At 33.7% G+C, this 11,135-nt stretch overlaps 1 protein-coding gene across 1 annotated transcript; it reads right to left on the bottom strand.

Moving 5' to 3' along the window:
• Window positions 1-6: 6 nt before the first annotated feature.
• On the bottom strand, window positions 7-8,352 carry LOC134855419 (ribosomal RNA small subunit methyltransferase NEP1-like). The gene is made up of 4 exons (XM_063871937.1): window positions 8,219-8,352; window positions 7,398-7,648; window positions 4,562-4,700; window positions 7-355 (listed from the first exon to the last, which is right to left on the bottom strand). The coding sequence occupies exons 1-4, from the start codon at window positions 8,336-8,338 to the stop codon at window positions 83-85; spliced, it is 783 nt and encodes a 260-aa protein (XP_063728007.1). The 5' UTR covers window positions 8,339-8,352; the 3' UTR covers window positions 7-82.
• Window positions 8,353-11,135: the final 2,783 nt, after the last annotated feature.

Here is an 11,135-nt window from a genome sequence, read left to right as displayed (position 1 = left end):
CAAAACAAAACTGTCAAAGCCAGTCACACAAAACTTCAGCTGCATAAAATCAGTTCAGACAAAGTCGAAGTTTTGCTCATAATCACTTCACGCCCCATACCTCCTCGGTTGCTGAACATATCTTTGCACATGTAAGAGCAGCCGAAAGAGGGTAGCCACTTATGGACACTGTCTGATTTGTGAACTCAGGGTAGACTGATCCATGGGCCATGGCGCCTACCACTACCACTAGAGGACTGTCATCTCCCTCTTTCGGGACAAATTTGCGGAAGTCAACGACGTTGTCCGTGTGGAAACTGGTAGCAATTTTCGCGCAACCAACTGGAAGGTAGTCTGAGATGTCGTTTTTGATTACCTGAATATCACGGTCAGTATTACAAAACAACTAATTTCCTAATTTCCAAAAATCTTCAGACCTTTCTTGAAATACTATGACCGATGTATTCTAATCGCAATGATAATCAAAAATATAGCGAACTAAAACGAAAGAAAGTATGGCCAATTAGCTGACTCCAAAATTGTAATTAAGTTGCTTTATTAAACAGAGTTCTGGACTCAAAACTAGACACACTGCAACAAACTGATGAAAAATTTTATGAGACCCCTTTACAAAAGTTATACATTGTATTCCAGACAAAAAAAAACAAATACAACTCAGATCACTACTGATTACACTCACAATTATTTGGTAGAAGTTTTAAATGGTTTGAAACCAACCACAAAATCAAAATTGACGCTGAATACCTTCAAATCCACTTTCAAACTAGAAAACGTTAACGTTTTTCGCACCATTTCCTCTTTCGTTTCGGAGAGCGCAATTTACCTAACTTTTAGCAGAAGCACTTGAATTCAATTCAAAAAGTGCATATACACCTAAAGGCATTTACAAATGCATGAACAGAAATGCAAAAACAGACCAAAAAATTACGGCAAAGAAAAAATTAGCATTAAAAGATTATGAGCATATGTACATACACATACACATACACACACACACACACACACATATATATATATACATACATACATACATACATATATACATATATACATACATATACATACATACACATATACATATACATACATAGGATGACCCAGCATACAGTCGATTATTAGCATATGTACATAAACATATACATACACACACGCACACACATACACACACACACATACACACACACACACACACACACACACACACACATATATATATATATATATATATATATATATATATATATATATATATATATATATATACATACATACATACATACATACATACATACATACATACATACATACATACATACATACATACATATATACATATATACATACATATACATATACTTACATACACATATACATATACATATACATACATAGGATGACCCAGCATACAGTCGCATTCAACAAATGTCCGTTTTAAAATTTCCCACTTCTGTTGGCAAGTTGTTTATGGAGAAATCTAGTTCCAGAATAAAATACCCTCGTTAATTGCAAGGGCGATAAAGTACACTCCAAATGTTTTCGATAAAGCTTTTTTAAGTTGAAACAAACGTTTTTTTTGCAATTCTTAGATTCTAAGACCCTCTTCGGAAAAAATTCAAGCCTATTTATCTAATAATCTTTCGGATGAATATGAGAGGGTTAATATCAATCAAACTTGGGACAAAAAAAAACAAAAAAATAGGCAAAGAAGAATCATTATATAACTTTTCAATGTTTGAGACTGAAACAAATCGAACATAAAAATAAAAATCGGTTAATTCCAGGAGAACATAACATATGCTTGGCAAGTTTTAAGATTGTGAAAACACATTATTAAAGCATAATAGAACAAATCTTCCAAAATGCTTACGACGGTAGTGGAAACAAAAAACAGACAAAATTTTTTAGCTTAAAAATAAAATTGTAAAATATAAAAAACTAGATTTTTTTTAAATACATTACTTTATTTTCGAAAAAATCCCGAAAAAACTTGTACTCAGCAAAACAATTGCCTATATAGCTTTGCCAGAAAACAACAATTAAAAAACATAAGAAAGACAGAAGACAAAATCCAAAGAAATTCAAAATGTAGAAATTCAAAATGATGACAGAAAACGTCTAGAGCTGTTATAAAGAATTTTCTATGCATTGAGAGCTTAGCATTGCAACCTAGCGAAATGCAAATGAAATAAATTAACTTATTTGAAAAAAATATATATATGAAAAGAGTTACTTTTTTTTTGAAAAAAAAAGATACAATCAATTTCAGAAAAACAGTCGAGAAACACAACCACCACCATTTAAAAAACATTGAGTACTTAACAAGCGGCTACTAAGCCGAAAAAAACCTGAGTAGAGGCACATTGAGTCGAAACCAAAAAAATACCATAAGAAATTCTTATCAAGAAAAAGTTTTGAACGACTAACTAAGAACTTTTATAGCACAACCGACCTGAATTGTCCGAAACAACAATTTTTGCTCTTCAAACTATACAAAATAAATTCATCAAGCCAACACAATGCATAAGCCGAAATCATTTAGGTCGAAAAAATATTCTAGACTTAAAAAACATATATGCAATATATACAAGTCAACAATAGTAAATATACAAACTGTGAGCTAAACAACACTTGCAACTACAGTGAAAACTACAGGCTCAGAAAATATAGAATGTAGCAAACAAGCAAAGAAAACAGGCGATAGTCCCAATACTCAATGTTTGCCGGAAAGAAAATTCAATTTAATACTAAAAAAATCAAGGTCACCGGTAGACCAATTGGGAAGAAGCCTGGTTTTAAAAGATCGAAATTAAAGCAAGTTCAACTTGCGAGACAGCAAAAACTATGCATTACAAAAAAACAAATAGATAAGAGACAAATTTTCTTGGAAAGAGTCGAGAAAAAACTTGTTCACGTGTTCACCTAAGATAATTTCTGTAGACAGCCCGACAAAATATTAAGATTTTGCAACGAGCGGCAACTAACCGACACAACTTGGGTCGACTCCCGTGAAGCCGAAAAGAAAACTGTAGTCATCAAAAATGAGCTATAAAGTTCTGAAACGGGAAGTTTTTACCGGCCCACCCCTCTTGAAACATACAAAATCATTAAATATTAATTTCTTTCCAACGTACGCAAAAGGAGATGACTAAACCATATAACAAACATAGACAACACTTAGTTCGAAAAAGCCGATAAACGCAAGTAAACAAAAAAAGACTACTTTTTTAAAAGAAATCTCAACTTCCGAACTTCCAAGAAAAAAATAGATAGCCTCAAAGCTCTTTGAATTTTAGGAACAGCTTATTATCGACACTTTTTTAATGAAACTAAACTGATTGAGAAAATTGGATTGATAGCTAATTTTTTCATTTCTCTAGGAAAGCTGTAAGAAGTCGATCGCGTTTTTTGTGACATTTTACACTTTCGCTATCGAATAGTTGAGTTTGTCGTCCTTCAAACAAAGAAAATGAGCCTGAACAAACTTTAATATTTTTCCTGGAAAAAAAAACAAAGAAAAAGTCATCAAGACCTATAAAAGAGTCTGAAATACGTTCATCGACTCTTAAAAACCGATACCATTCAAAAATTATTCAAAATCACTGTTAATAAATTTAAAAATTAAAGAACAATTTTCAGTTATAATAAAAACTGTTTAAATCAAAATTAAAACACAAGCTTCGAAAACAAAGCTAATGAAAAAAAAAACCTACCAGAAAATGTAAATGCATTTAAGAAACGGAAATCGAACTGACTAAAATTAAGATAAAAACAACTAATCCGAAAAACACATGATTTTTTCTGTAAATTTATTTGAAAAATTAATTGCTAACTATATAAGGACTAAGTTGGTTGTTATAATTGAAATTGCATGAAATTGACCGTGTCAGCATGTGAAAATAACTGCACGTATTTCTTAATTTCTTACAAGATTTGTAGAAAATATGTTCACGGGAAAAAAAAATTTAGCTCCCGATTACAAGACACTTGCTCTCGCGGGTGTAATTACTAGCCAAAAAAAAGAAAGGATATTTGTGTACGCTGAACTAGTTTTTGTCAATAATTTTTGGAACACATTCCTGACCCAATGATAGCCAAAATTTACGCAGTGGAACACATGTTTACATTACTCAATCTTTTCCCTACCATATTTCAACCATACCGTTTAGCCGGTATTTTTAGCCAGAAAGTCGCATTTGTTCCCGCATGGGCTAAAAATTGCTATCTTTTTCAGATCTGACACTTTAAATACAATTAAATAAATATTTCTTTAAAAAACCAGCATACAAATTTTCATGTTAGAAAAATTGTTCCTATCTGTTCACTTGTTCACACAGATGTTTTATTTTGCTTTATAATAACTGAAGACAATTAATCGCATTTTTTAAAAAGAAATGTGCCAAAAATATAAATAAGGGGATTGAAACAAGAACCTAAAACAGTTCAAATTCAGAAACTGATGCCTCAAAAATCAATTTTTTACATGTTAAATTCGCTGTACATTATATTTATAAAAGGGCACACTCAAAATTGTACCAGATTTATATTTTTTCCATGAAGTTACCTTGAGTAGTTTTACTGGTCCATCTGCAGCTCTGACAACGTATTTGTGAAGCAGCTGCACCATCAGCCCCGCAAACCTAGGAAACGTCCTCGGTATCCTGGTCTGGGGGTGCACCTCAATCAACAAGTTCTTGTCAGTCCTAAATACCAGCGTACTAGTCTTTCGTCTATTCCCAATCTCATTCAATAAAATTGTCATACCTATAGATTTGTCGGTTATTTCCAGGGACGCCAAGAAAAAATCATTTATTGCAATAATTATATTGCAATAATTTACATTTCATGCTTAAAAAGAATAGCCGGTAGCTATGCAAGAAGTATAGAATAATCCGACTACAACTATTTTTGCAAGCTAAGGACGATTTAAAAAAAAATACTGAGCCTACATTTAAGAAGCTCTAAAAACAGACGAGGTTTAATTCGCGACTAGTTCCTCTGAAAATTAAAATACAGAGATGAAACGTATAATCGTTCTGCGGATTTTCGTTTGGCAAGCTAGCCAAAATCGAAATATCAATCTATAAATATTTTTTACACATTTGACTCAAATGCAGATGTTTTTCAGCATCACGAGGCCAAACTATGCCCTGGATAGACGCACAATTTTGTGTCTGTATGTTCCTGGATTCCAAAAACTAATCTTTAAACATATTTCAAAATGTAAGGGGACTCCACTTACAAAACTTCCGTGGATTCCGCGTACATATGAGTATAACGTAAATTTTGTCGGCACATTTGTTTTGTTGCGGATTCCGCAACAAGCGAATAGAGCTAGTAGTTTTGGATTCCACAACTGTAAAAGGATTCCGCAAAATGTAAGTGGAATCCGCAAATGTAAGCGGATTCCGCAAACTGTAAGTGGATTCCGAATTTTGATCAATACTGAACTTCCATATGAACAATTAAAAACTAGATCTGGAATGCGGAATTTATAAGAAAGGACTTAACCATTGTCAGCGGAATCCGCTAACAAGTCTGAAAACATTGGTTACCTAAATTGGTGGATGTCATCTTTTAGTATTTTGGAAACACACTACCGAATAATTTCAATATTTGGAGTCATTGAGTTGAGAGTGTATGGAAATACAACACACAGCATACCGCCAAATTAGGTCAGTATTTGGGATTGCGTCAATCACAAATGCTAATTTTGGAAGCAAAACGCCGAATAAATTAAGTAATTGTAGTCATTGGGTTGAGAGTGTACGGAAACACAACACACAGCCACACAGCATATCGCAACTTAGGTCAGTATTTGGGATTCTATCGATCCCAAATACTGGTCAGTATTTGGGATTGATGGAATCCCACAAACTAGAATAATATGGAAAAAATATGTAAAAAATTCATTATTTGGAGTCATTAGGTTGAGAGTGATTAGAAACCCAACGCATAGCAAATCGTCGAATTAGTTCAGTATTTGGGATTTCATCGAACCCAAATACTGGTCAGTAATTGGGATTCCATTAATCCCAAACACTGATCTAGCAAATTCTTATTTTAGAGAAAATCAAATTATGTAATAAAAAGATATAATTTTAAACGCTACTACATACATACATATATGCAGACGGAATCCGCAAACAAAATGCGGATTCCACTTACAATTTGCGGATTCCCCGTACACTTTGCGAATTCCGCTTACAGATGCGGCTTCCGCAACAGCTCAATTCAACTATACACATGTCTGATTGTTTGTTTGAGGACATATACTTTAAAGATTTTAAAGTTTTTTACACCCAAAAACGATATATACACTCATTTGTTGCTTTCAAGCGATGCAATATGAAGCAGCTATGACCATAAAACTTAAACTATAATTTTTTGCTTTCCAAGCGATGTACTATGAAGCAGCTATGACCATAAAACTTAAACTATAATTTTTCAGGCAAAAAAAAACTTTTTCAGCGAAAACTAAAAAAAAAGAAGAAAAATGTACTGATTGACGCAAAAAGAGCGAACAAAAGAATTGACAAAAAGACTCACTGTTTCTAGATAAACTGTTAGATTGAAATAGGTATATGTTCTGATTTGATAACGCTGGATAATCACAAGCGTAATTAGTCTGAAGCAAATTTTCAGACCACAGTTGATCTAAATTGGTCTGAACAGCCAAATGTCAACTTTTCTCATACAAAAAAAGTCAAACGACGATTCAAACGGAACACTAATTCGTACCAGGCGACAATTAGTAGCTTACAATTGCTAAGGGGAACTTACAGGCCATTGTTGATTTAAATTGGTCTGAATAGTCAAATTTCAGTTTTTCTCAACACCATAAGAAATTATTTGATTTACTTTGGATACCAAATCAGCACCACTAGGATTTTCATATGAGTGAAGCGACAACTTGTTGAAATTAAGGGGAGCGAATCATTGAAATGTTTTCAGATGGTACGTTATTACCCGGTAAGACATTAAAATCTTCGAGGATTTACCAACTAAAGAGAGCATGCTCACAAAAAAATATATTTCAATAGGAGCTAGAAGTTTCATAACATTTAGGAGTAAATTTTCATAACACAAGCGTTTACTGAATATTCAATTTAACTACTTAAATCTACAAAAAGCGTTGGAGACACAAAAATTTGGCGTGCATTTCCGCAAGGTGAGGTAAGCGATCTCTAGATAAATTAAAATTAGTAGGATTGAGAAAGCTGTTTTTAATCCAAGGAGATATTTTCCGGGAGAGGAGAAACTGGCATACAGCTGACAAATCAAAAATTTGCAATATAACCATCATAATATGCAAAGTCTCGACTCTCACGAGCCAGCTAGGACAAATTCAGGTTTACAAGACCCATTTAAGAAAAACTATACTGCAAAGATGGACCTACCTGATGTAAATCTGCAAAAGCCCCGCCTTGTTCAGCGGGCTATCCAACAACATCAGTAAACTCTGATGACAAATGTCTGGTCTCACAGTGCTCGGGTCAATATTCTGCTTCAGCATTAGATGCTTGTGCTTATCGCAGTCTAGCAGTTCGTAATTGCTGGACGTTTTCGCTGTTTGCAAACTTGCTTTATCTAGCACAACGATGAGGCGTTTCTTTGAATTGACCGATGAGGAGTCCATTCTGAGCACTTTAAAGGGCTTAATTCTAGAGTAGTTTTGTACAAACACTGGAAGTGAACAAAAAATATCTTTTCTGTTATTGCGCCGATAACTGTATGCCACGAGAGAAAAATTGACTCTTTTCCAGTTCTCTCCAAATAAGATTTCAAAACCCGACTAAAAATGGCTTCTAATATTTATAAATTATATTATAACATACCAGTGTGAAGAAATGAACTGACGAGTAAACGTTTCTAGCAAGCAAACTGTCGTATGGCTCAGAATTAGGAAAAATTTGACAAAAGAAGCAAAATGAAGTAAAAAAAAGAACAAGAAAAAGTTCATTTTTCTGAAAACTTTCATACGAAATAGAGACAGAAAAATCAATTCAACTGCTCAGTATTTACTGCTCTTAAGATTTTTTAACTAATAGTTTAATATTACCTTTCAATCTATGCTTCAATATTTCCTTTCAATTTATTCTTTAAAATGTTTTTATTGGCTCAGAAAAAAAGAGGATATCTATGATTTTATCAACTAATTGCAAATGACAGACTTAACACATATTCATAATGAAACCTTTCGGTTTAAATTCAGCCCTTTTCCGATCTCTGGCTTGGATTCGGCCACTTCATTGTCGTCCAAGACGTCTTCTTTCTGCTCTTTTTCTTCAGCTTTCGACTTCAGTTGAGCTGACGCTCTTTTACGGTTCTGTTTTCCCATCGGTAATCACACTCAAACCTGAAAAAAAACTCGGAGTTTTAAATCTTTGCAACCATTCGAATATGCACTTATGGTTTGGATCAACCCCAGAACTATAACTAAAAACCAAAATCAAGAAATTTACAGACCGCTTCAAGGGCATCGAATGTGGTTTCATTTAAAGGTTTCATTTAAAAGCCCCTTTCAGTCTTTATTTCCTTTCCAAAATGTTTCTAAAACAGTTATTCACTATGTGGAGGAAAACTTTTCACAAAAATTTCATTTCCAAACTGGTTTTTTTTTGCAAAAGATAACCAAAGTAGAACCGATCAAACAGAAATTAAAAATTACAGTGGTTAAATAACAAACGCAGACCAGTTTTTCTCGACACTAAAACTTTTGGAAATTTCAATTTGAAATCCCAATCAAAACTGCTTGGGCATTAAGATAGTACCTACCTAACACAAATTTGACCACCAGAAATTTACTTGGAAGTACCTAAAATCTACCCAACGCCATTAAAATTTCCCACTTTTTCGAGTGCGCGGATCAAAGACACAGCACAGTGGCGAAGAGAAGCTTCTCATCACTTGCAATACAAAACAAACAAATCTGATATAAAAAAGAAACCAAGAAAAACTCTGAAGGAAAACTAGAAAAACCGATAAACATATAAAATTCAAAAAACTGAGTAAAAATTTGACACTAGGCACAAAATCAAAACAAAGATAGCCGGTTGCTGTGCAAGTAGCACAGAATGTTCCAACCACATTCAAAACGAAAACTTTAAAAACGTTTCGTTTTAAGTGCGTGGTGTGATTGCAGAACTATACAAACGCGTAGAATTAGACATTATGGACAAAAAAATGAAAAAAGCTTTAAGAAATTTAATTTCTAACTTTTTTGCAAAACAATTTTCTAATTTTGTTTAAAAACTTTTAACGACAGAGAAGAGCTCAATCAAACTTCCTAAACTTGGTTTGAGTAAAATCAAGTTTTATAGCCCAAAAACCCTTATAAAAGTTAAATTTTTATGTAACGAAGGCAACTCAATCGCTTTACTCGAAACTGAATAACGACTTAAAACACTTCACGACACTATGACACCTTTATGAAACTTTTTCAATGTCGTTCGAAACAACTGAAAGGGCTTTAAATTGATATATCACTCCAACCATTCATTTCATTCAATAAATTATTTGTGGTACCTGATTTTGTGTTGAAAAAAAAACTATAACAAACCCGAATACTAAGTTCCTCCCCGTTTTCAATGATCGGAACAGAAAAATACAACAATTGTGCGTAGAATGTGTCTTTCCTTGAGCAAATGAATTTTTAAGGAACTAGGGAACAAAGCCAAGCTTCAAGTTGAAAAAAAAATAACTTTTACGCCGAACCAAAAAAAACTTATTTTTCGCCGAAAATTAAAACAAAAATCACAATTAGCATGTGTCTTCACTGCGCTCATTGACACTTATCAAGAGCGACCAGTTGCCGTATGAATTACTTATGACCCTCTGAAAAGCTACACTAATAGTGCATGAAAAAAAAAGACTAAGCACGTTCTAATTTTTTGGAACATCCCTCTCAGCTTATGTTTTTCGCCTTTTTTCAATCAAAGAAATTGGTAGGCGTAAAAATTAGATGAGAAGCGAACTAGCACTTCGCAAACACAATCAGTAAATTCTTAGATAAAACCTAAGATTTAAAGATGAGTTAATTTTCGGATTTCTTTCCCATAATTTCCCTATTCCACTAGGTAGAATAAACCGTGATATGATTTGCATCTCGTTAAAAATTATTCAGACTGAGAACCTTGCTTCAATTCAACTCGGAATGATTTTTGAGTCGGATGAATGGCGAAAAATTTTGCAAAAACAAGCAAGAAAACGGCGAAAAATATATCTAAAAAGCCAAAAAAAGGTAAAGAAAAAGTAAAAATAAGCCTCGAACTTTAAGCTCTACAAAACCAAAAACAAAGTGAAAACCAGGCAAGAAACAAAAGCTTAGAAACTCTTATTATGAGCCGGAATTGGGCATCCGAACTTTTGAAATTAGAATTTTCACGTCCTTGCATCTGCGACACGATTGCTGGGAAAGTTACGAACATTAGCTAGTAATAAAGCAGCTACAAATGCTAATAAATTGCCAATGTTATGCAGCAAAATACCACCAAAAACTTTACTGTGCCCGACTTCAACCTCCTACCTGTAGATTAGAATCCTCGCATCTGCGCCAAGGTCGCCTGCAAAAAATAAACAATGCCACAAAAAAGCAGCTACAGGTGCTATCTTTTTGAATACCAATGCTTAGAAAATTACCGAAAGTGTAACAAAATGAGCACTTCTATTTGCGACTTGGTTGGGAAAAAAAGTTACTTCGTTGTATTACACTAATCTCCATTGTGTAAATACAATCAATACCTTATGACATTTAACTGCAATACCTAAAATTGCATGGAAAATCAATCCACTGTAGGTTGCTTTCACTCGATAAAGGTCGGAACTGATTTTTCATAGCTTTATTTTTTCGAGGCGATATATCACCTCGTATCTTATGTTGTATCTTATTTTGAATCGTACCCAAAAAACTCAAGTGGCGTATCTTAAGAATTCAGGGGAAGCTGCAAATTAGATCGGTCAGATTGAGCCTCTTATGGCAGCTCTCCTCATATACAAAAATTAAACTGACTTCAGCACCGCGGGAACATTGTTGAGATGAAAAAAGAAAAAAAAATTGAGTTTTTGTACAATTTATTCAAAGCGTGGCTGTATTTCCAGGCCAGAGGCTCTCACCCATTTTGTTATCACATTGATGG

Source organism: Symsagittifera roscoffensis, chromosome 1, assembly GCF_963678635.1.
Source record: "Symsagittifera roscoffensis chromosome 1, txSymRosc1.1, whole genome shotgun sequence".
In the NCBI taxonomy this organism is placed as follows: Eukaryota; Metazoa; Xenacoelomorpha; order Acoela; family Convolutidae; genus Symsagittifera; species Symsagittifera roscoffensis.
Note: the sequence above shows the minus strand (reverse complement) of the source record. Positions and strands in the feature narration are given on the sequence as shown.